We start from the raw sequence: 25882 nt of genomic DNA, 5'->3' as shown, positions 1-25882 counted from the left end.
TAAATGTTAAAAAGCAGCAGAAATGGTGAATTTAGGGTTTCAGCCATTAGAATGTGGAATGTTTAAACAGGGGTGTTGTCTGAAAAGCAGCTGCAGAGTTAGTGAGGTGCTGGAAATAAGCAGTGCAGAAATGAGGCTGCCCTGGAGGGTTTGTGAGCTGCAGCAAAGGCAGGAGCAGGTGAGAGAAGGAGCCTCTGCCTGCTCAGAGACCTGGGGCGATCCCTGGTGCCCTCCTCCCTGTGTTTTGCACTCTGAAAGGCAGAAAAGGCAGAAGCAGTGACCTGGCTTCGTTCTTCAGAGCATCAGCCTGAAAGTAAAACCCAATTTTCTGTGTTCCTGAGCAGTGCTAATGGGCTGCAAGTGAGGCAGAGCCGCATTTCCCCATACAGGGACAAGGAAAAGCAGCCAGGAAGGGGAGCTGGTTTTGTTGGGTGTCAGAATCTGAGCTATTGATGATCCCGAGATTGTAGAAAGTCTCTGTCTGTCAGCCCCCTGCCAAAGCAGAAGCCAGAATTGGTCTGTGCTGGTTTCCAGGTTGTTTATTCTGTTGATCTCTCACATGTTCTGCTGCCCTGCCCAGCTCTGTCCTGCAGGGCAGCGTGTGGGGCTCTGCCCTCAGTGGGATGTGACAAACATTCAATACCAGAAACTCCCTGGGCTGCATTTACAAGAACGTGCCAATATCTGTCACCTACGTTGGACAGTGTGTCCCCAGCCTGAACCAACAGAAAAATGCCAACACCACAGTGAGACATGGAGGGCATGAAGAAGGAGAAAAAGGACAAGGCACACCCAATTTCCTCCATCTTGTCCCCTTTGGACCCCTTATCTAGAATCATAAAATTTTACTTTTGCACCCGTGCCACACTTAATTATTACTGATATCAAACACTCAGAGCTGGTAATTGATCCTGTAAGATTGAAAACTCTTTTCCATGGCCAGAGATCACAGCCAGTGTCTCTGAGGGCTCTGTCCAGGGGGGTTCCTGACCCTGCAGGGTCCCAGGGCAGCCAGAGGGAAGCTCTGGGTTCCCCCGGAATAAAGCAGGGATTTCTTAAAAGGCTTTTAAAGGACACACACTGGGCTGTACAGGAGCCTGGCTGTGGCTACACCCAAGGTGTACCCCGGGTGACGAGTTTTCACACGTTGATAATTAGTCCATTTTCACACTGGGTTACAGCTGGGGGAAGAAAACTCTTCTTCCCTCGACTGAAGAGTTCTTTCTGGCTGCCAGGCTCTTCTCCCACGTGGGTGACCCGTTCCTGGATGACAGCCTGCCCCGGGAGTACGTGCTGTACCTGCGCCCCACCGGGCCCCTGGCGCAGAAGCTCTCCGAGTTCTGGCAGCAGTCGAAGCAGATCTGTGGCAAGAACAAAGCTCACAACATCTTCCCCCACATCACCCTCTGCCAGTTCTTCATGGTAAAGCTCAGCTCCTCTCCCCTCTCTCCTTTCGCCGTTCCTTGCCAGGCTCAGCCTGGAGACTTCACCCCGGCTTTGTGGGGTGATGTGGGGGGATTTTGCCAATGCCTGCGCTGCTGGAGGAGGTAATTGGGTTTTTAAGCTGTTGTTTTCAGGGAAGAGAAGCACAGACTTGAGTTCTCATCCTCTCCAGTGATCCTCAGCGTGAGAAGGGGTGGGGGGAGCTCGGGGAGGTCACTTGGGGATAGCTGATCCTGCTTTGAGGACAAGGGAGGGGCCGAGGATCTCTAAACACAGATTTTCTATTTTCTTTCCCCACGCCCCTGTGCTTTTTCTCACCGCATGAGGGGAAGGGTGGAAGGGTAGACCACTGGCACCCAGCCACATCCTTTCCTTCCCTGAGCTTGCCTGCCCTGCTTCCTTGGCAGTGCGAGGACAGCAAGGTGGACGCTCTCACGGAAGCCCTGCAGGCCACGGTGATGCGCTGGAAATGCAAATTCCCCACCCCGCTGCCCCTGGAGCTCTACACCTCCTCCAACTTCATCGGGCTCTTCGTCAAGGAGGAGAGCGCCGAGGTGCTCAAGAAGTTCGCGGCAGACTTCGCTGCAGAGGCGGCTGCCAAAGCAGGTGAGGGCTGCTCTGAGCTGCCAGCCTGGGCACTGAGAGAGGAAACAAATTTGGTGTCAGGAGAGCCCAGCCTGGGCACTGTGAGAGTAAACAAATTTGGTGTCAGGAGAGCACAGCCTGGGCATTGGCAGAAAACCAAAGTTTGGTTTCAATAGAGCCCAGCATAGGCATTGGCAGAAAAAACAGATTTGGTGTCATGAGAGCCCAGCCTGGCCATTGGCAGGAAAAACAAATTTGGTGTCAGCAGAGCCCAGCATAGGCATTGGCAGAGAAAACAAAATTTGGTGTCAGGAGAGCCCAGCCTGAGCATTGGCAGGAAAAAAACAAATTTGGTGTCAGGAGAGCCCAGCCTGGGCATTGCCAGGAAAAACAAATTTGGTGTCAATAGAGCCCAGCCTGGGCATTGTGAGAGAAAACAAAATTTGGTGTCAGGAGAGCCCAGCCTGAGCATTGGCAGGAAAAAAACAAATTTGGTGTCAGGAGAGCCCAGCCTGGGCATTGCCAGGAAAAAAATGAAGTTTGGTGTCATGGGAGCCCAGCTTGGGCATTGTGAGAGAAAACAAAATTTGGTGTCATGAGAGCCCAGCCTGGGCATTGGCAGAGAAAACAAAATTTGGTGTCAGGAGAGCCCAGCCTGGGCATTGCCAGGAAAAACAAATTTGGTGTCAATAGAGCCCAGCCTGGGCATTGGCAGAGAACCAAAGTTTGGTGTCAGGAGAGCCCAGCATAGGCATTGGCAGGACAAACAAAGTTTGGATGCCAAAAGAGCTCAGCTTGGGTGCTGACAGAAAACCAAAACTTTGATGACGGGAGAGCCCAGTTTAGGCACTGCCAGAAAAACCAAAACTGATGCCATGAAGGAGCAAAGCAGCTGCCAGATCTCCCAGTTTGGGCCTTTTCAGAACCCCAGAGCTCTGATGCCACCACGGAGCAAAGCTCAGAAGCCAAATCCCTGATTTTTAAGTGGAAACTCAAACTCCCAGCGGTGCTTTGGCTTCTCAGCTGGGAGCTCTCTCCCCCTGGGCTCGCAGTGCTGGTTCTGGGAGGGAAGCTGACATTTGGTGGTTCTTTACCCTCTCACAGAGCTGCTCTGAGCTGTTTCCTGCCCAGCTCGCCGCCTCCAGGCACCACCACAGAACTCTCCCCGGCCATTTCGAGGCCGTGGTTGTTTTCTGAGCTGTGAAAAGGGCTCTGGGAGAAGACCCCAAGTGCCCTTCCCAACCTCAGAGCTCACAGGGCTGTGTCCATGATCCTCTTCCTGCTTCTGGACGGGGAATAACCAGAATTTCATCCTCTCCGCTGCTGAACGACCTCTCTGGGTGTCCTCCAGTCACCTCCAAACTGGGAACCACAACACCATGGTCCCACCCTGCAGCACTGCAGGGCTCAGCTTGGCCTGCCCACAGCACAACTGCTCCAGTCCTTCCCAATCCCAGCCCTATCCTGGAGCTTAAGTGCATCCAAATGCAGCAAATTCTGCATTCCTGGGGTGATGCCATGCTGGGCAGGCACGCCCCAACCATGCAGGGATGCCCCGAGTCTGTCCCTGCTCCAGAACCTCTGGAATTTGCTCCTTGCACCTGACCTGGAACTTCCCTTTAGAAGAGGGAGGGAATTTTATCTTTAAAAAGGTGATTTTGGAAGGCAGACATCGGGTGGGTCCAAGGACACTGCAGCCATGTGAGAGTGGGAAAAGTGTTTCCCAGAAATGCCAAATGTTTTTTTTTTTTTAATCCAAAAAAGCCCACTGACCCAGAATAAAGAAGCCTTGGTGGCTTCCAACAATCTGCCCCTGAAAGGCTCCAATTCAGGCCAAATTGGGGTTTTTTAGGGGAAGGCAATTGCTGCATTGCAGCCACAGCTTGGTCCGGTTATCACGTTAAAGTCTCTGGGGGTTTTTCAGAGATCTTGAACATATTTTTTATTGCTGATGAAAAACAACAACAAAAAAAGATGGATGAGCTTGCAAAGCCACCCCTGGCTGGCACTTGGAGCCAAGTCTCTGAATAGCTGCAATTGTGACTGAATAATCAGTCAAATCTAATTGCAATTTTTGGTTGAATAAGCAAGAATAAACTACGTGCAAACAATGTATCCTTTGATTTCCACATCTACTGGAAGCGCCCAAATATTTTCACCTGGAATCATCTCCTGGTGCACATTCATTTTGTTTCTGCAGGATCATTTTGAATCATTACTATGCTTCCACATTTTGGGAATACTTCACCCTCAGTAGCTAAACTGTTAATACAACTAATGTCCAGGGAAAAGATTTAATCAACTTGCACAAACCTGCAAATTCCATGGATTTGTAATTTAGTGCAACAGAGAGAACAATGGAGGGAGAGTAAAAATCATGATTTTTAACCTGCTTATTTTGGAAAGATCCTCATGAACCCTCCTGGATTTTCCTGCCTGGAAAAATCTTTTTTTTTTTTTTTTTTTTTTGGCAGGAGATCCTGCATGTCCCCAGTAAATCTCTGATCATTTGATCCAGGGTGCAAGGTTAAACACCTCCTGTGGATGCTGAGAGTGCTCAGAGAGAAAGCCAGATCAGCTTCCCCAGGCATTGCCCTGGGGGAGCTTTGAGAAAGCTCAGAGAGAGAATTAAAATCATCTTTAATCTTTGCAGCTGCTGTTGTGAAGGTGTTGTTTACTTGTAAGATGTTTACAAGAAGCTGTTCCTAATTAACCAATGAGCTGAGGGGTGTTGATTGAGGAACCCATCAGGTCCAGCTTTCTCAGGACAGTTTATAAAATAATGTGATGTCTAAGAAACTTTGCTGTTGCCTCCTGGGAAGATCTTGGAGCCTGTGTGGCTTTATTCAGCTGTCCCTAAGGCAATAGCAACAACCTCCCACTCCCAGATTTCCAGCTGAGCTCCATCTTGTCCCACTGGAGCATCTTTGCAAGTGCAGCTGGGTTGTGTGGATATCCTCAGTTCAGTCTGAGAGAAAAGGAGAAAGATTTCTGCCAGGCTAAGCCTGGGGAAAGTCTGGGAGGAATGTAAACAATCGATTATCTTGTTTGTTCATATTGTTTATAGGATGTTCTGCCACACTGACCTAAGTCCAGTGTGCCAATCAGGTGAAATGTTTTTAGTTTAAGACCAAAGGAATTAATGTTCATGATGCTCTCTATAAAAGAGAGAGGTGCTTGTGAATAAATCTTGCGAGTCATTTTGCCCGTCCCTGCCTCAACAGCATCAGGGTTGGAGGTCGCAGCCACTACCCTGGCAGGACGGGGCTCTCAACCCTGCTCTCCCCTTTGCAGATGTCCACGTGGAGCCCCACAAGAAGCAGCTCCACGTGACCCTGGCCTATCACTTCCAGAGCAGCCACCTGCCCACGCTGGAGAAGCTGGCGCAGAGCATCGACGTCAAGCTGGGCTGTGACTGGGTGGCCGCGATCTTCTCCCGCGACATTCGCTTCGTCAACCACGAGGTAAGCTCCTTTCACCCCAAAAAAACCACCCCGAAAAGTCACCCCTCTGCTGAAGGTCCCTTTCCATTTGTGATTTGTGGCAGCAGCTCTCTGGCCACAGAGAGAAACACAGCTTTTCCAGGCATCGTTCTGGGAAAATGTTGGAACTCAAAATGTCCCTCAGACATTTTTGGAGGTTCCAGGCCTTGGTCAGAAGCATTTGAGACCCTGGCAGGCAGCTGGAAACAGCTGTGATTTTGGGTTTGAACCAGGGAATGAGTTACCAACTTTGAAGGTAGTCAAGCAGTCACAAAGGGTTAGATAGTACAGTAGAAGTAATTACAAAGTAGAGAAAAATTGTTTAGTATTGTCCAGGGGGGTTTTAGCACCTGTACAGGGGGGTTTTACTTTGTGCATGGGGGTCAGAAGTTCTAAGATGGAGGAAAGTGGCTGATCCTGTTCTTCCTCCTTCTTCTTCCTCACCTCCATGTTCTTGGTGATGTTGGCACTCAAAGATTGGTTTAGAGTAGAAAAGCACTTTGTAACATAGGTAGTAGGTATTGGGGGAAAAACTATAAACATATAACACGTAATATATAATATAAAAGATAGCAGCAGCCCTGGGCAAGGAGAGAGAAGAAGAAGACACAGACAGGGAGGATGTCAAAGGTGTGTGTGTGCCTCTGCCCAGGCCGCTGACCAAACAGCTGCAGCCTGAGAAGAAAATCTTTTAAATAACTCACAATAAACTGCCTTGAGACGGAACAACAAAAAGCTATGGAGTTTTGCATTGGAAGTGCAGGTTAGAGAAGAGACTTTACCACCACACGAGACCCCTGAGCAAGCCCGGGGTTCTCACAGGAAAAGGCTGTGAGAAGACGAGAGAAAAGAATGAGAAACAATTCTTATCTTCACTTGCTGATTGTTGCTGCTGCTGTGAACATGTGGAATGTGTTATGGAGATTTGTTTAGCAAAGGGTGGTTTTTTAATTAGCCAGTGGTGATGGTGTTTTAACTAAAGGACCAATCAATTCCACCTGTAGTGAGCTAGGGTATCAAAAAGAGCAGTGGGTTTTTTTAATAAAGATTATTATTCAGCCTTCTGTGATACTTGCAGTCTACACTAATTATTACCAGCTAGGGGCCCGTTTGATGTGATACCCATTAACAACATTTTGTGCTTTTTCTCCCCCAGACTCTGCAAGTGATCTACCCCTACACCCCCCAGAACGACGACGAGCTGGAGCTGGTCCCAGGGGACTTCATTTTCATGTCCCCAGTGGAGCAAAGCAGCACGAGTGAGGGGTGGATTTATGGCATTTCCCTTGCCACCGGCTGCTCGGGGCTGCTGCCCGAAAACTACATCACCAAGGCGGATGAATGTGGGACCTGGGTGTTCCATGGGTAGGTGAAGCTGCTCCTCCTCTTTCCCTGGCTGCAAAAAGGGGCTCAGTGATGCCTTGGGAGGCTGCCTGGGACAGAGTTAAAGGAATAAAGCAAGGATTTATTAAAAGGCTTTTAGAGGACATACACTGGGCTGTACAGGAGACTAGCCAGGGCTACACCCAAGGTGTACCCCAGGTCACGAGTTTTCACACTTTTATAAGTTTTGCTCCATTTCCATATTGGGTTAATTGCCCAATTCCAGCTGCAGGTGCTGCAGTCCCACCCTCCCAGGTTGCTCCCCTCCATTCCTGCTGTTTGCATTTTTGGGGCTGAAGCTGCAGCGGTGTCCTTGGTTCTGGGCTGGAAAAGGATTGTTCAGTGTGCCTGAGCTGGTTCTGGGCTGGTTCAGGATTGTTCTGTGTGCCTGAGCTGGTTCTGGGCTGGAAAAGGATTGTTCTGTGTGCTGAGCTGGTTCTGGGCTGGTTCAGGATTGTTCTGTGTGCTGAGCTGGTTCTGGGCTGGAAAAGGATTGTTCTGTGTGCCTGAGCTGGTTCTGGGCTGGAAAAGGATTGTTCTGTGTTCCTGGGCTGGTTCTGGGCTGGTTCAGGATTGTTCAGTGTGCCTGAGCTGGTTCTGGGCTGGTTCAGGATTGTTCAGTGTGCCTGAGCTGGTTCTGGGCTGGAAAAGGATTGTTCAGTGTGCCTGAGCTGGTTCTGGGCTGGAAAAGGATTGTTCTGTGTGCCTGAGCTGGTTCTGGGCTGGTTCAGGATTGTTCAGTGTGCCTGAGCTGTGAGCAGAGCTGCTGACACTTTCTGTGGAGTTCAGAGTTATAAATGCAGCACAGAATGTGGAAAATATGAAAGCTCAAACTGAAGGCAGCAGCAGCAGCAGCTGGGATTTCACCAGGGGCAACGAGGAGGGATGCTGAGAAGGGCACTGAGGGGAAGGAGCTGGCACACAGAGCCTCGTCTCCTCAGCCAAGGAGCAGCAGATGCTCTCCCCTAGCGTGGGGTTAGAGGACAAGGTGATTTTTGCAGCTGAGGTGGTGCAGCAGCTCTCTGTGAGCTGCAGGCTGGCTGCTGGGTGATGGAGCTGGAGCAGATGGCTGCTGGAGGCACTGCTGTGCAGGCACCTCTGCCTGCGACCAGCAAGGTGTAAATTTGAGAGTTAATTTGGGAAGAGACACTCCTTCTGTGCATAATTCCCTGCTGAAAAGGGCTTTGGGTCAGGAACATTCCTTAGGATATTTAGCCAGGTTTTTAGGACCCTGTTGTTGAGAATGCAGCCCTCATCTTTTCATCTTGATTTTAGTGGGAATTCATTTGACAGAAATCACTCATTTACCCCTCATTTTTCCCTGCCAGAGTAGGGGAGACAAGGCACCATCCAGAAGACAGGAGATGGAACCAGGGTTTTTGGGGAAAAGCTCCCAAACAATGACCTGTCCTTAGGGAATGACTCAGCTGGAGCAGCCTCAGCAGTTTGTGTTTTCCAGCAGCACTGGAGACAGGCTGGTGGCTCTTCTCCAGTCACACTGAGAGTTTGCCTCTGCCTCATCACCATTCCCAGCAAATCCTGCCATCTGTAAATAGATGGTGAAGCGTTTGTGGCCTTTATTAAAATGTTTAGAGAGAAAGAAAGACGAGAAATTGTGTGGTAGCTTCTGGGGGCAAAGGGAAGTGGAGTAACCAAAAAATCCTTGGTATTCTCCAGACCAGTGTCCTTAAAAAATGTCATATGGGCAAGGCAGGAAAGGGATTAAATGGGAGGAAGGGCTGACAGATGGGAGAAATTCACTTTGTACAGAAATAGAGGTGGTCCTAAGTGAGAACTGAGATTCTGTTCACACTGAGATATTCAAGTTCTGGGGTCACTGAGGATGGAGCAGTGCTGACTCCAATGCTCCACCTGCATCTGGGCAACGAGGGGAACAATTCCTCAGGGCAGGGCCAGCCCCTGCTGGGAACTCAGGAATAATCCAGTGCCATCCTTGCACCCTGATTCCACCAGATAATAGATCAGGACCAACATCCTTGTGGGTTTTTATCTCCTTTAAATCACATAAATCACACAGGTGACCTATTTTTGTCCCACTGGCAGAGTCACTCGGGGCTGTTTTACCAGCTCTGAAACCCCTCTGAGATTTTATCCTAACTGCTGCTATCAGGAAGCAGCTCCTGATGTATTTAAGGCACTGAAAAGTGCCAGCTCTGGCAACTCTTTCTGTCAGAGTAAATGACCACATCCATTACCTGATAATGTTCTTTTTTTTTTTTTTTTTAATGACTAAGCAGAGGTAACTGAGTCAGCAGAGGGTCGAGGCAGCTTCTGTAATTGCCTGTCACACATTTTAGTCCCCAGGGTTTTGGTCAAAGTCCTTGAATATCTGGGAATAAGAGCTTTATTCAGGGGGAACACCATTAGGCAAGGCCCTCCAGGGAGAGTGGGGTCTGTTAAATCCCTTTGGCTGCCCTGAACAGGAAAAGCACTGGGGGGAATAAATTCCCAAGCAGGTGGGAAGGGGAATAGGCAGCACTGAAAACTGCAGAACAGCAGGGCTGAGTCCCTGCCAGGGAAGGTAGAAGCTGTTTTGGGCACAGAAACCCTGAAAAATGCCCAGGGAGAGACCCCAGGTTTCTGCTGAAGACACAGTTTTTGCTAGAAAGGTGAGTGCAGACTCCCTGTAGCCTTTAATTCCCAAATTTGGGAGCCCAAGTCCATGGTCAGTGGTATGGACAGGTCCCCAGGTGATGTTAGTGAGCATCCTGTGGCCATCAGGAAGGTCCTGGCACTTTCCATGAGACTATTCCAGGGTGGAGAGAGCCTCCCAGGCCAAAATTTGGAGATTGTTCTGTGAATTGTTTCTAAGGGAACAGCCCATGGAGATGGAGTTGGTCTCCTCACGTGTGTGCATCACCTGGCGAGGTGCTCTCAGGGCAGCACTAAAACCCAAATAATAATGAAATAACATCACAACAGCAATTACCACCGGCTCCTGAAGGCTACAGAAACATCCTGAGAGCAGCCTGAGCAAAAAGAGCACTCCCAAACACAACGTTTTTCTATTTTTGGCAGGTCCTACTCCATTCTGAACAGCACAGCTTGCCCATCCCTTCAAGCCTTTGCTGATGGAGCTCTGGAGAGAAGGCAGCAGGAAGAGCAAGGGCCAGGGGACGCTGGGCCACTCACCATCATCTGCCAGAATGTGCAGGTGGGAAATTGTTATTATCACAGACAGAAATTATTAGGACAAATTTCCAGTGAATGGATTTTCCCCAAAAAATTTATCTTTTCACTCCCTGCAGTAAAAGTTACAGAGTTATTTCATGACACAACCCCATCCCCAGACTGCCTCTTCAGCTGGGGTGGCAGGACCCATCCTCTGCCCCTTTCAGCAGCTTTATACCACCTATAATAAATGTAAATGTACCACTGTTACATGTATATATAAATGTACCAGGATAATAAATTCCCAAAGAGTGCCAGAAACCCATAAAAGCAATAATTCCTGCAGCCTTCCCTGGGATGTTTCACAAGGGCAAAGCAGGGGGAGCCTGGGGCTGGCCCCTGGGGCTTGCTCAGATGTCTCCACTCTGCTGAAGGTCAAACCTGCTGCCAACTTTGGTGCCTGGAGAGGCTGCCTGGAACAGAGGCTGGAGAGAGTTAAAGGAAAATGTCAGAATCTGAGGTATTGATGATTCTGAGATTGTAGAAAGTCTCTGTCTGTCAGCCCCCTGCCAAAGCAGAAGCCATAATTGGTCTGTGCTGGTTTCCAGGTTGTTTATTCTGTTGATCTCTCACATGTTCTGCTGCCCTGCCCAGCTCTGTCCTGCAGGGCAGCGTGTGGGGCTCTGCCCTCAGTGGGATGTGACAAACATTCAATACCAGAAACTCCCTGGGCTGCATTTACAAGAACGTGCCAATATCTGTCACCTACGTTGGACAGTGTGTCCCCAGCCTGAACCAACAGAAAAATGCCAACACCACAGTGAGACATGGAGGGCATGAAGAAGGAGAAAAAGGACAAGGCACACCCAATTTCCTCCAGCTTGTCCCTTTGGACCCCTCATCTAGAATCCTAAAATTTTACTTTTGCACCTGTGCCACACTTAATTATTACTGATATCAAACACTCAGAGCTGGTAATTGATCCTGTAAGATTGAAAACTCTTTTCCATGGGCAGAGATCACAGCCAGTGTCTCTGGGGGCTCTGTCCAGGGGGGTTCCTGACCCTGCCAGGGTCCCAGGGCAGCCAGAGGGAAGCCCTGGATTCCCCCATAATAAAGCAGGGATTTATTAAAAGGCTTTTAAAGGACACACACTGGGCTGTACAGGAGCCCAGCCAGGGCTACACCCAAGGTGTACCCCGGGTGACGAGTTTTCACACTTTTATAAGTTTTGCTCCATTTCCATGTTGGGTTAATTGTCCAATTCCAGCTCCAGGTGCTGCAGTCCCACCCTCCCAGGTTGCTCCCCTCCATTCCTGCTGTTTGCACTTTTTGGGGCTGAAGCTGCAGCACTGTCCTTGGTTCTGGGCTGGAAAAGGATTGTTCTGTGTGCTGAGCTGGTTCTGGGCTGGTTCAGGATTGTTCTGTGTGCCTGAGCTGGTTCTGGGCTGGAAAAGGATTGTTCTGTGTGCTGAGCTGGTTCTGGGCTGGTTCAGGATTGTTCTGTGTGCTGAGCTGGTTCTGGGCTGGTTCAGGATTGTTCAGTGTGCTGAGCTGGTTCTGGGCTGGTTCAGGATTGTTCAGTGTGCCTGAGCTGGTTCTGGGCTGGTTCAGGATTGTTCTGTGTGCCTGAGCTGGTTCTGGGCTGGAAAAGGATTGTTCTGTGTGCTGAGCTGGTTCTGGGCTGGAAAAGGATTGTTCTGTGTGCTGAGCTGGTTCTGGGCTGGTTCAGGATTGTTCAGTGTGCCTGAGCTGTGAGCAGAGCTGCTGACACTTTCTATGGAGTTCTGAGGTATAAATGCAGCACAGAAGGTGGGAAATACGAAAGCCCAAACTTGAGGCATCAATTCCCTTGCAGCCCCTGAGGATCAGCAGCCAGCCGGGCCCTCGGAAGCGCTGCCTGTTCGTGTGCAGGCACGGCGAGAGGATGGACGTGGTTTTTGGGAAGTACTGGCTGTCCCAGTGCTTCGATGCCAAAGGTGAGCCCTGCGGCGGTGCACGGAGGTAAAACCTCCCCAAATCAAGTTTTTATAGTGTCATAGTTGAGACAGTCACAACACGGAGCAGCACTGCATTTTCAGAAGGTTTCAAACCTGGTTTTATTACAGCATGCATGCTTTTTATACATTCTTACAAAACTCTTCAGTTTATACTTAATTCATTGGTCAGGAAATGCAAACAAAGTGCTCGTTGGAATAGGCAGCTGCAGGTTTCTCTTATTTATCTCTTATTTATCTCTTTCTCTTATTTATGTCTTATTTATCTCTTATTTGTCTCTTATTTATCTCTTATTTGTCCCTTATTTATCTCTTATTTATCTCTTATTTATATCTCTTATTTATCCTTCTTTCTTTCTTGGTTTCTATGTCAAGGACCTTGGTAGAGAATTCTTTCAGGGATAAACGTGGATCCTCTTCTCAAACTTCTCTCTGGCTCACAGAAGTCACTGTAAAAACTCTTCCAGTATAAAGTCAGGCCTTGCTATTTCACCTGCAGTAACAGGCAGCCTGTTCATTTCCCATGGAAAAGAGCCATGAGAATGGGTTTACATAACAATCTGTTCTTGGAAAAAGACATTCTGCATCTGTGAAAATTTAAGAAATCTATCCCATGAAAATCCACAAAGGAAAAATGCAAACACCTGTGTAAAGAGAATTAGCACAAACACACACAGGCACCTTCTAAGCAATGAATTGAGTGGCAAGGAAGTCACCAACCAATTAGAATAAAACATAACATGGAAAACTGGATTAAAATTAGGCTATAACATTAAAGTGGAGCATTTGCTGCTGGAACTTTGAAGTGTTCTGCCCGTTGTTATTCACTGTTGTTGTTATATGGGGTTTTCCCAGGATTTCATGGAGGAAGGAGAAGTGGCCACTGCCTGGTGGGAAGTGTGGATTTTAACATAAAATGATGATTTTTGTGCAGCCAGCAGCAGCCAAATTTCCTCACATCTAGGGAGGAAATACTCCATGTGGCAATATTTGGGAAAATATTGCAGGAGTGATTACACTCTGCAGTTACATCACTAAAGGGAAAATGCAGTCATGATGTTGGTGGTCAGCGTTCAGTGGAAACATTTGCTGCCATCAAGAAAATATTTTGCACTGCTGGCTGTCATGAAATGGAGCCATTCACTTGTTAAATGAAAATAACACTGCTCAGAGGGGTTTTTTGGGGGCATAAATTGCTGTTTTCAAGCCAGTATTATACTCAGGTTTCAGAGTAGTGAACAGATTCTAACTTCAGGCTGTGTTGGCCATAGAGCTGATCAGAAATCTGTGCTAAAAGACAAATTCTTCTATTCAAAACCACCCAATACCTTGTAGTGAAAGGATGATTTCACAACTCCCTTCTTTCTAAACCATGGCTGAAGAGCTTTGACATTTCAGCCTCCTGTAAAAGCATAATGTTTGTTGTGGGATAGAAATTATTTTCCCTTGGGGAAATCGGTCCTGAAAAAAAAAAAAATTTAGAACCTTAGCAACATTCTGTGCTGATTTTGGGCTGGTGAGAGGTGTTCAATTTAATTTTGTGAGTTTCCTGGTGGGTTTACAAGGGAAAAAAAAAAAAAAAACCTGCTCATGAACCAAGCCTAGATAGGACCTGCAAAGCAGAGCTGAGGTGGTGGGAGAGGGAAAAATCAGGGGTGGAGAGGGGAAATCAGGGATGGAGAGGGGAAAATCAGGGGTGGAGAGGGGAAAATCAGGGGTGGAGAGGGGAAAATCAGGGATGGACAGGGGAAAATCAGGTGGGAGAGAGGAAAATCAGGGATGGACAGGGGAAAATCAGGTGGGAGAGAGGAAAATCAGGGGTGGGAGAGGAAAAAATCAGGAATAGGAGAGGGGAAAATCAGGAATAGGAGAGGGGAAAATCAGGGGTGGGAGAGGGAAAAATCAGAAATAGGAGAGGGGAAAGTCATGAATAGGAGAGGAGAAAATCAGGAATAGGGGAGGGGAAAATCCGGGATGGAGAGAGGAAAATCAGTGGTAGAGAGGTGAAAATCAGGGGTGGAGAGGGGAAAATCAGAGGTGGAGAGGGGAAAGTCAGGGATGGAGAGGGGAAAATCAGGGATGGACAGGGGAAAATCAGGTGGGAGAGAGGAAAATCAGGGGTGGGAGAGGAAAAAATCAGGAATAGGAGAGGGGAAAATCAGGAATAGGAGAGGGAAAAATCAGGGGTGGGAGAGGGAAAAATCAGGAATAGGAGAGGGGAAAATCAGGAATAGGAGAGGGGAAAATCAGGGGTGGGAGAGGGGAAAGTCAGGAATAGGAGAGGGGAAAATCAGGGATGGAGAGGGGAAAATCAGGGGTGGGAGAGGGGAAAGTCAGGAATAGGAGAGGGGAAAATCAGGGATGGAGAGGGGAAAGTCAGGGGTGGAGAGGAGAAAATCAGGTGTAAGGTTCCTGCCTCCATCTGGGGGAATAATTCCAGCTTGGCACCTCTCGTGCAGGCAGGTACATGCGCAGTAACCTGAACATGCCTCACAATTTACCTCAGAGGAGTGGTGGTTTCAGGGATTACGAGAAGGATGCTCCCATCACCGTGCTGGGCTGCACCCAGGCGAGGCTCGTGGGTAAGTGCTGCTCAGCAGGCAAAGGATTGGGGACTTTGGGGGGGATTTTGGGAGGGATTTTTGGAAGGAATTGTTCCCCGTGAGTGTGGCACAGGTTGTCCATCCATGGAAGTGTCCAAAGGCAGGTTGGATAGGGTTTGGAGCAACCAGGTGTCCCTGCCCATGGGGTTTTTGGGTTTTTCCAACCCAAAGCATTCCATGAATATCTTTCCCAGAAGCTTCACTATCTTCCTCCCACACCCCCATCAGAGGAAGGAAAGGTGCAGGGCAGAAAAAAATGGATTGGATGTCCTGAGCTAGCGGGATTTAAATTTTCAAGGAGCTTTGCGAAGTTCCTTCACCTTTCCCAGCAATTTTCCTCTTCCAAAGGAAACCTGAAGAGCTCCAAGGTCACTTTGCTGTGGCACTCAGGGGACAAGGACACACTTTGCTGGTGGCATTAAAAACCCCCAATACAGGCATATTAAAACCCTGATACAGAAACATTTAAAACCCCAGTACAGGAATATTAAAAACCCTGATACAGAAACATTTAAAACCCCAATACAGGAATATTGAAAACCCTGATACAGAAATGTTTAAAACCCCAGTACAGGAATATTAAAAACCCTGATACAGAAATGTTTAAAACTCTGATACAGGAATATTAAAAACCCCAATACAGAAATATGAAAACCCCAATACAGGAACATTTAAAACCCCCAATACAGGAATATTAAAAACCCTGATACAGAAACATTTAAAACCCCGATACAGGAATATTAAAACCCCAATACAGGCATATGAAAACCCCAATACAGGAATATTAAACCCCTGATATTAACACATTAACCAGCCTGGAAGTGGAGGTGATCCTTACCTCGTTTGCAGAGCTCTCCCAGCTGTGAAATGAAATGCTGATTTATGCCAGCAGAGCATCCAGCCAGAGGAGTTCAGCTGGGGTTGAGCTGTGTTGAATAATTTGATATACCGCTCAAAATGAAATGAAATTAAACCCACCAGCTTTGCAATAGTTCTGGCAGGTTTTTTTTTGGCCAGAGCCATGAGCAGAGCTCCTTGCAGGACCATCTACCTGGATTTATTGACAAGGAGCTCAACTTCCCCGCAGGTGAAGCCTTGCTGGAAACCAACACCATTGTGGATTACATCTACAGCTCGCCGTCGCTGCGCTGCGTGCAGACAGCCCACAACATCCTGAGAGGTACGGGCCCCGAGGCCGAGCCCTCTGCAGCTCCTGCAGGGAACACCACAAAAAGCCAGGCTTACACGAGTGGACCTTAGAAAGGGATTTTTTAAATTTATTTTTATAATTAACAACTTTTAAAATAATGCTTTGATTATGTGCAAATGAATGGTAGGGCATACGTGAAATAAACACTTAATTTCCCATAGAAAACCAATAAATTACCCACCAAACTGAAGCATTAGAGCTGCTCTCTCCCTTCCCATTGCTGCCTGTCCCCTCTCCCCTTTCCCAGGTATGCAGAAGGAGAACAAGCTAAAAATTTGTGTGGAGCCTGGCCTGTTCGAGTGGACCTTATAAATGGATTTTTTTTATTATTTTTATAATTAACAACTTTTAAAATAATGCTTTGATTATTTGCAAATGAATGGTAGGGCATACATGAAATAAACACTTAACTTCCCATAGGAAACCAATAAATTACCAGCCAAACGGAAGCATTAGAGCTGCTCTCTCCCTTCCCATTGCTGCCTGTCCCCTCTCCCCTTTCCCAGCTATGCAGAAGGAGAACAAGCTAAAAATTTGTGTGGAGCCTGGCCTGTTTGAGTGGACCTTATAAATGGATTTTTTTATTATTTTTATACTTAACAACTTTTAAAATAATGTTCTAATTATGTGCAAATGAGTGGTAGGGCATACGTGAAATAAACACTTAATTTCCCATAGAAAACCAATAAATTACCAGCCAAACTGAAGCATTAGAGCTGCTCTCTCCCTTCCCTTTGCTCCTTGGTCTCCTCTCCCCTTTCCCAGGGATGCAGCAGGAGAACAAGCTGAAAATTTGGGTGGAGCCAGGCTTGAGTGGACCACATAGATCAATTTTTTTTTTTTTTTATTTTTATAATTAATAACTTTTTTATTTTAATAGGTTTATTTATTATTTACAAGTAAATGATAGGGCATACATTAAATCAACAATTTAATAATTTTCTATAGAAAATTACCAACCAAACGGAAGCATTAGAGCTGCTCTCTCCCTTCCCATTGCTCCCTGGCCTCCTCTCCTTTTTTCCCAGGGATGCAGCAGGAGAACAGCATGAAAATCTGGGTGGAACCAAGCTTGAGTGGACCGCATAGATAATTTTTTTTTTTAAATTTTATAATTAATAACTTTTTTTTTAATTGGTTTTTTTTTTTATTATTTACAAGTAAATGAAGTAAATGGTAGGGCATACATTAAATCAACAATTTAATAATTTTCTATAGAAAATTACCAACCAAACCGAAGCATTAGAGCTGCTCTGTCCCTTCCCATTGCTGCCTGTCCCCTCTCCCCTTTCCCAGCTATGCAGAAGGAGAACAAGCTAAAAATTTGCGTGGAGCCTGGCCTGTTCGAGTGGACCTTAGAAATGGATTTTTTTTATTATTTTTATAATTAACAACTTTTAAAATAATGTTTTAATTATGTGCAAATGAGTGGTAGGGCATACGTGAAATAAACACTTAATTTCCCATAGAAAACAAATAAATTACCAGCCAAACTGAAGCATTAGAGCTGCTCTCTCCCTTCCCTTTGCTCCTTGGTCTCCTCTCCCCTTTCCCAGGGATGCAGCAGGAGAACAAGCTGAAAATTTGGGTGGAGCCAGGCTTGAGTGGACCACATAGATCAATTATTTTTTTTTTTTTATTTTTTATAATTAATAACTTTTTTATTTTAATAGGTTTATTTATTATTTACAAGTAAATGATAGGGCATACATTAAATCAACAATTTAATAATTTTCTATAGAAAATTACCAACCAAACTGAAGCATTAGAGCTGCTCTCTCCCTTCCCATTGCTGCCTGTCCCCTCTCCCCTTTCCCAGCTATGCAGAAGGAGAACAAGCTAAAAATTTGGGTGGAGCCTGGCCTGTTCGAGTGGACCTTATAAATGGATTTTTTTATTATTTTTATAATTAACAACTTTTAAAATAATGTTTTAATTATGTGCAAATGAATGGTAGGGCATACATGAAATAAACACTTAATTTCCCATAGAAAACCAATAAATTACCAGCCAAACGGAAGCATTAGAGCTGCTCTCTCTCCTCTCCCCTTTCCCAGGGATGCAGCAGGAGAACAAGCTGAAGATCCGGGTGGAGCCTGGCCTGTTCGAGTGGACCAAGTGGGTGTCCGGGAGCTCCCTGCCCGCCTGGATCCCGCCCGCGGATTTGGCTGCGGCCACGCTCAGCGTTGATACAACCTACAGGTACACACAGCACACTTCGCTTTTATAGTTATTTGATCTTTTTAATAGATTTTTAATTTTTATGTTTTTAATATATTTTTATATTTTATTTTAATATATTTTAATAAAATACATAAAATATATTTGTATATATAAATATATATATATATATATATATATATATATATAATATCTATTATTCCATGTTTTTATTTTTTTAATATATATTTTTCTATATAGAATATGTGTATATGTATATTAAAAATATATATTCTATATATGAATATATATGTGACTTGAAAACGACATAAATATTATATATAGACATATATAGAATATCAACATAGATATATAAATATATATAAATATATATATGACCTTAAAACGATACATTGATATTATATATAGACACATATAGAATATCTAAATATATATAAATAAATATATAAAAATATATATAAATACATATAAATATATATAATCCTGAAAATTATATATTGAAAAATATAATATATTAAATATATATAATGTATTAATCTATGTAGTTTTTATATATGTATATATGAATTATATTAACACATAATTATATATAAAACATTATATGTATGAAATATATGAAATATATATTATTCATATTTATATAAATATAAATATATATATTATTGTATTAATTATATATTATATTATATAGTATATATTATTATATTTTTATATTATTATACTTATTATAATTATTTTAATAATATATAAAATTGATGCATAAATTAAATTATGGCTTGTTAGAAACCAAATTTCCCACATCACTGGCAATTGTATAAATAATATTGTATATATAATTCTGTTTATGTTTTTATATATCAATTATATACATATAATGCTATATAAAACATGTGTATAAAATAAATTCTGGCTTATTATAAACCAAATTTCCCACATCACTGGCAATTGTACATATAATATTGTATATATAATACATAATGTACATATAATTCCGCTTTATATCAATTATAAAACATATGCATACATTAAATCCTGTCTTGTTATAAACCAAATATCTGTAAAGCAAAGTCCCATTTCCTGGCTGTGCTTCCCCCCAGACCTCACATCCCTGTCAGCAAGCTGGCGGTGTCCGAGTCCTACGACACCTACATCAGCCGCAGCTTCCAGGTGACCAAGGAAATCATCGGCGAGTGCAAAGGCAAAGGTGAGCGCCGCTGCCCGCCTGCTGGCAAGGGTGGAGAAACAGAATTGGCCACAAATAACTGAGAACGGTCCTCCCAACGCCCTGCCTACGGATGGGGCCAGGGCTCGAGTGGACTGTTCCCTCTCACCCCCAAAATGTACGGGTCACCCCACACCTCTACCCCTCTCCTAAAACATCAGGTGTCTGTAGCCCCACTGGCCCGAGCCTTGTTCCAGCCCACCCTGAAGCCCCCTGAAAAGGGGCTCCGAGGGGCCACACGCCTCTTGGAACTTCCCCTCCTCTTGGAACTTCCCCTCCTCTTGGAACGTCCATGGTTCCTTAGCCAAAGTTCAGAAGACAAACAGCAGGGGACTATCAACAACAAACGCACCTTTATTAGGGGCCAAAACCAATAAATGCCATAGTGGCGGTCAGAAAAGGAAAAGAAATAGAAAGGATAGAGAGAAAAAGAAGGGGGATGGGAATAGCTGCCAACACAGGTGAGATCCTGTGTGTCTCAGATTCCACAGGTCTGGACCTGTGGGTCTCAGATTCAGTCAAAGAGAGAAACGGAGAGTTTCTAGCCAGGCAGAAGCCTGGGAAAGAGTTGGAAAAGAATGTCTTCTGAGCTGGAGTAGATATCAGCATTTCTTCCCACCAGGTTCACCTGCACTATTCCCATAAAGACCTTAGAACATTCTCCAAACACAATATTGAAATTTTAAAAGAAATCCCCATCTGTTATTGTTGATCCACAACATTCTGAGAATTCCTGAATTCTGATCTTTTCACTGATTTCATCTCACTGACCTGTCTATGCATTCTAAGCTTTGGTTTTAATGGTTTGCACACAAAATTCAAAAGCACAGTGGGGTGTTGGTTGTAAAGGATCTTGGAAGTGGAAATGCAAACCTGCCACTGTACAAAGCCAGCAAGTGAAATTAAAGTGTTCGTTGTAATAGGAATTAATTTTTGCATAGGCAAAAAGCATCTGCTTCCCAACACAGCTGAAATCTCACTGGAATTCTTGTTTTCTCCAGAAAACATTTTTAAACCAAGTAGGAGTGAGTTAATCATTACCCTGAAAACTGAGAAACGCTCTAAACGCATTAACAAATCCCATTTCCCCCTTAATTCACAGTTTGATGTGTTGTTATATGATAAAATGTTTTAAAAGGCTGCTTGATAAAGCCCCTAAATCTGGCTTTACCTCCCTCCTCAGCTGCTGTGGGAGCCCAGCTCATCCCTCTGGCTGCCCTGGGTACCCCCAGACCCTGGCAGGGGCTCAGAGACCCTGGCACAAAGTCAAAAACACCTCTGGCTGCCATTTTAGCCCGTGGAAAAAAACTGCCAACTTTGTGTGAGGAATTACAAGCCACAAGAGTTTGAGCAGTGTGGTAGTTGAATTAACACAGGGTGAAAAAGTAGAATTTTAGGGTTTTTAGAATGGGGACAAGATGGAGAGGTTTGGGCGTGTCCTGACCTTCTTCTCCTCCTTGCCCTCCATGTCTTGCTGTGCTGGTGACACTTTTCTGTTGGTTTAAGGCACAGACACACTGTCCAACATAAATGACAGATATTGGCACGTTATTGTAAACATGGCACAGGTAGTTTTTGGTATAAAATGCAAACACCCCCTGAGGACAGACAGAATGCCATGGCCGAGCTGCTGGACAGAGCTCAGCAGGTCAGAGAAAGAATGTTCTGGATAAAGGAAAATAAATAACCTTGAGAAGCTGATCCTGCACATACAGACTTCTTTGGCTGCATGGGCTTGGAAATGAGGATTTTACACTCTTGGGGTCACCTTGACACCCAGACCCCGAGACTCAGGCTGTGTTTCTGATTTGATTTCAGGAAATAACATCCTGATAGTGGCTCATGCATCCTCCCTGGAGGCCTGCACCTGCCAGCTCCAGGGGCTGTCACCTCAGAACTCCAAGGATTTTGTACAGATGGTCCGGAAGGTAACTGCCACAGGGAGCTGGGGCAGGGCTTGGTCTGGGCTTTCCTCATTTCAGGAGTCAGGAGGGTGAGGGAGAAGGGTTTGAGAGGCTGGGACAGTGTGGGGCCAGGGGCTCACCTGAGTTTGGTGCTTTGTGGGGTCAGATGTCCATCTAAGATGGGTTTGCTGGGACAGTTTGGTGCTTTTTGGGGTCAGATTTTCACCTGAGATGGGATTGCTGGGACATTTTGGTGCTTTGTGGGGTGATGTGCACACCTGAGATGGGTTTGCAGAGATTCTTTTGAGATTTGTGGGGTCAGATGTCCATCTGAGATGGGTTTGCAGGGATTCTTTAGGGCTTTGTGGGGTCAGATGTCCATCTGAGATGGGTTTGCAGAGATTCTTTTGAGATTTGTGGGGTCAGATGTCCATCTAAGATGGGTTTGCAGAGATTCTTTTGAGATTTGTGGGGTCAGATGTCCATCTGAGATGGGTTTGCAGAGATTCTTTTGAGATTTGTGGGGTCAGATGTCCATCTGAGATGGGTTTGCAGGGACTCTTTTGGGCTTTGTGGCTACCAGGGGCTGTGCAGGGAGTCCCAAAGCCCTTCAGCACTTCAACCCTACTCATGAGCCCTGCTCATCTAAAGAGATATTAACCACCAAAAGGCTGGAAATTATAATGGTTTTTTTACTTCCTCTCCTTTCCTGCCCTCTGCAGAGACTCCCTGGGATATTCAGGGCTCATCTGGGAACCCTGAGCTGCAGGAACATCCCTATTTCCCCCAAAGCTGGGCTGGTTTGGGATTACATTTGCTTGGAGCTGGTCCCTATTTAAACCTGCATTCCATGTAAAACTACATTCTTAAAAATACATTCTTCAAACTACATTCCTTTCAAAACTGCATTATCAAAACTACCTTCCATTCAAAACTACATTCTTAAAACTGCCTTCCATTCAAAAATACATTCTTAAAATTACCATCCATTCAAAACTACATTCTTAAAACTACAGTCCATTCAAAACTGCATTCTTAAAACTGCTTTCCATTTAGAACTACCTTCTTAAAACTACTTCCCATTCATAACTACATTCTTAAAACTACAGTCCATTCAAAACTGCATTTTTAAACCCACATTCCAAGGGTATAATCTTGGGGTTTTTTTCCCAGTGTTTTGCACAGGCAGTCTGTCAATCACCACCTGAAAATTTGGGAGAGGGAAAGACAGGAAAAATCAGGGTGAAATCCTGGAGGAGCACAGCACCCCTTGGCATTACCCAGCTCAGCCTGTGTTTTTTTGCCTTAATTCCCATTTCTCTCCTCACAGATTCCCTACCTGGGGTTTTGCTCCTGCGAAGAACTGGGGGACACTGGTGTTTGGCAGCTCACAGACCCTCCCATCCTCCCTCTCACACATGGACCAACTGGAGGCTTTAACTGGAGAGAAACCCTGCTGCAGGAATAGGGAGAGCCTCTCCCAGCGCTGGAGAATTCTCTTCTTCCTCCTGTTTTACTGCCAGCAGGACAAAACCCCTCCTCATCTCTCCCGTGGCTCGCTCCAAGCACATCTCACACAGCCACAGCCCTGCAAAAAGTCTCATTTTTACACCAAAATGGACTGATTTGAGGGGGAGAAAAAATATTAAAATACAGCTTGAGGCTCTTGCACAGCTGGGGGTTGGTTTCCTCACCTTGAAGGAGCTCTGGTGACAATTTCACTGCCACTGCAGCAGGGACGAGGAGCCCTGTGCCAGGCAGGATGCTGGGCTTGTTTCCTCACTGCTGTTTTTGCAAAATGTCTGCAGCCCCGTTCAGCACCTCGTGCTTGCTCCACTCCCAGCCCCCAAACCCTCAGCACCTTCCAGAAAAAATGAAAGGATTTGATTTCCTGCCCCAAGGCTGGAAACGAGTCGAGCGTTGCCTCTGCAGGAGATGGGAGTGCCCAAAATGTGCTGGATGTTGTGCAGAGACGAAGGAAAATCCTGGATCAGAGGAAAATTCCAAATTTCACATCAGCTGCAGGTGAAGTTTGAGCATCGAAAGTCAGCACAGCAAAAGCTGGGAGGGATTTCTTTGAGGTAGAGATAAAAGAAGCCTTTTCCAACCAAACCTGAGGGATTTAGGAAGTTCAGATTTGAGTTTGATTATTGAAATCCACCTGTTTGCCCAGACATAGCCTAAAAGGTTTGTGCTGTTTAAATTCCCTTCAGGAGGCTTTGGAAAATGTTTTTTTTTTTCCCTTTATACTGGGATTTTTGTGCTGGCTGTTCACCAGGAGTGTCTGTGTGTCCCTTTGGCAGCCCTGGTGAGATTGTGCAGGCTGCTCCAGGAAGGCTGGGATGGATAAAAAAGCTGCTGGAATTCAGCTGGAATTCTCCATGCTTTGCTTCCTCACCCTTTAATTCCCATGTGCCACCTGTCATAAAGACAAAGCAGCTAAAAAAACCCAGCACGTTTCAATTTAGGAACAACATTTGATGGATTTACCCAGGGAGGGAAGGGTTGGGATTGGGGGAAAGTGGAAGAGGAGGGTTTCCATCTCTACCCAAGGAGTTTGGGATCACAAGGGGGATCCTCTTGGTGCCAGAGCCTGCAGGATGCTAAAAAAACCTGCATCCCAAAATACACCACAGTCGGTATTTATAACATAAACTGGCAGCAGAGCAGGGTTTTTTAGGATTAGAATTATAAAAATTTTCGGCTTTGGTGATAGATTATCAATTATGAATAAATTAGAGATTTTTTTTTTTTTTGTCGTGATAGAATAATCTAAAATGATGAGCTTTGGTCAAAAAATTGCTGCAGGCACTTCAGCAGTGCAGGTTTGCTGCCAGCAGGTCCTTAAAACTGGGTTTAAATGGGATTTAGGCAAACTTCTCTCTTGGTTTGGGCCACAAGTGTGGGCATTAACAGGAACAGAACCATCCCAGAATGGTTTGGGTTGGAAAAGACCCAGGCTGGCCTTGGACCCTTCCAGGGACGGGGCAGCCACAGCTGCTCTGGGCAGCAAGGGCAAAATAATTTCCAAAAGTGTGAAAACCACAAAAGAAGGAAAGCAAAAGCAGCATCCAAGGCACCTGGGATGTTCCAGGAGAGATTTCTGCTGTCTCTGCTGAAAGGTTTGAAATGGGTGAGAGGCACAGATTTGGTGTTTATCAATCAAATAAAAATCGAGTTCTCGTGGTGTTTTGGTGGATTTTCCCCTTGGGCAGGGCTGTTGTCAGCTCCCCCCTGGGAGTGGCAAAGGGCAATTCCAGCTTCCCAAAAAAAGGAGGAACAATTGGGATGGAGCAAACCCCGAGGGGCTGAGCTCAGCTTGGGGCTCCATTTCATGGCCAACAGCCCAGCTATTCCCACAATCCACAGGAATATTCCATTATTTCTACTTTTAGGACTGTGTAACACACCTTAGGCCACTCATAAGTGCTTTATTACAGCAGGGACGGAACTGAAAAAAGTCAGGGAGAAAATTTAGGACAGGGCAGGGGGAAAAAAACCAACCTGGTCCTGTGTGGTTTTATCGCTGTCAGGTTCATTTTTAATTGTCATTTAAACTATTTTTGGCTGTCTACAGACATTCTGAAGAGCATTTCTTGTTTTTCTCCATGCAAAAAAAAAAAAAAAAATCTAAATTAAATACTTGACAATCACACACACACAAAAAAATTTGGTTGCTGAGGCATGTGAATTCTCCAGATTTTTTTTTGTTTCATGCCAGCAAGGTGTAAATTGGGGCAAGAAATATTGCTGTGTTCTAATATTTATTGCTCAGATGCTGCTGGAGTTGAGTGACATGAAAAGGAGTTTCTTTAGGAGCATGAAACAGAGAGGGAGCAAAAGCTGGATGCACAACTGGAGTGGTGTTAGCTGCTCTTTGATGGAGTAATAGAGAAAAAAGTGTTCTGTTTGAGGAGGTAGATATTAAAATACTCTTCTTTAAAATATATATATATATTTTTGGATGTTTGGGAAATATTTTGACAATTGTAGTCTTGTCTCAAATTAGGTGTCAAGAATCACTGGGAGGAAAAAATCTGATTTTCTTCAGCATTTTGAGTTTTCCTGGGGGTTTGTGCTAAGAAGTCTGGTGTAAAAAGGCTTTTTTGGGGGAAAAAAAGAGAAAAAAATATTCCTTTTAATTTAGTCGAGAGGTTAAGAAGACAAAAGAATTGCTGCTTCACTTTCACCCCGTTGCTGCTCATTAATGTGGATTTAATGTCACTCCAGTGGTTTGTCCCAGAACATTAAACTTGAGCTCCCCAAAGTCTTTCCCTTCCCTTGAGCTGCATCAGATCCCAAGTTTTATTCCAACAGCACTTCCCAGGTTTTTCCTTCTCCCCACAATGAAGGAAAAAAAGCTGCAAACCTGCCAAGAAGAAATGGTCAATCCTCACAATTTACAATGTATGGCTGAGGAAAAAACAAGAATTAAACTGACATTACACTCGAATCAGCAGAGCTGTGCTTCTTTATGCAAAATGAGGATCCAGACCGTGATAATTTCAGTAAAAATTGGTATTTCCCTTTTCTCCCCCACTGAGCAGTTGCAGACAGGAGTTGGCCTCCTTCTGCTGTTAAATTCTAGGTGAATTTAATGAGAGTGGTAATTTTTATCCCCAAATAATGGCTTTGCTCTGTGGTTTGGCTTCGTTTCTTTGACAGAGGAAATGATTTGGAATTCTCAGGTAGGAGGGATGGGGGAGCAGAGGTGTCACTGAACAGAAGAAATGCAATTAA

General features: G+C 45.2%; 1 protein-coding gene across 3 annotated transcripts in view; it reads left to right on the top strand.

The window, feature by feature from the left end:
* The window catches only part of UBASH3B (ubiquitin associated and SH3 domain containing B), a 78697-nt gene extending 53102 nt beyond the window's left edge, over positions 1 to 25595 (top strand). For all 3 annotated transcript variants that reach the window (XM_077788004.1, XM_077788006.1, XM_077788005.1), the window contains 12 exons: positions 1236 to 1422; positions 1851 to 2049; positions 5323 to 5492; positions 6667 to 6875; positions 9933 to 10068; positions 11884 to 12004; positions 14482 to 14604; positions 15713 to 15805; positions 17893 to 18037; positions 19114 to 19220; positions 21057 to 21166; positions 22473 to 25595. In XM_077788004.1, coding sequence (XP_077644130.1) covers positions 1236 to 1422; positions 1851 to 2049; positions 5323 to 5492; positions 6667 to 6875; positions 9933 to 10068; positions 11884 to 12004; positions 14482 to 14604; positions 15713 to 15805; positions 17893 to 18037; positions 19114 to 19220; positions 21057 to 21166; positions 22473 to 22610 — 1738 coding nt within the window. In that variant the 3' untranslated portion in view covers positions 22611 to 25595. The remainder of the gene's footprint in view (positions 1 to 1235; positions 1423 to 1850; positions 2050 to 5322; positions 5493 to 6666; positions 6876 to 9932; positions 10069 to 11883; positions 12005 to 14481; positions 14605 to 15712; positions 15806 to 17892; positions 18038 to 19113; positions 19221 to 21056; positions 21167 to 22472) is intronic.
* The last annotated feature ends 287 nt before the right edge of the window (positions 25596 to 25882 follow it).

This window comes from Lonchura striata, chromosome 23, assembly GCF_046129695.1.
Source record: "Lonchura striata isolate bLonStr1 chromosome 23, bLonStr1.mat, whole genome shotgun sequence".
NCBI lineage: Eukaryota > Metazoa > Chordata > Aves > Passeriformes > Estrildidae > Lonchura > Lonchura striata.
The sequence above is the reverse complement of the archived record's forward strand: the minus strand, read 5'-3'. Positions and strand labels throughout refer to the sequence as shown.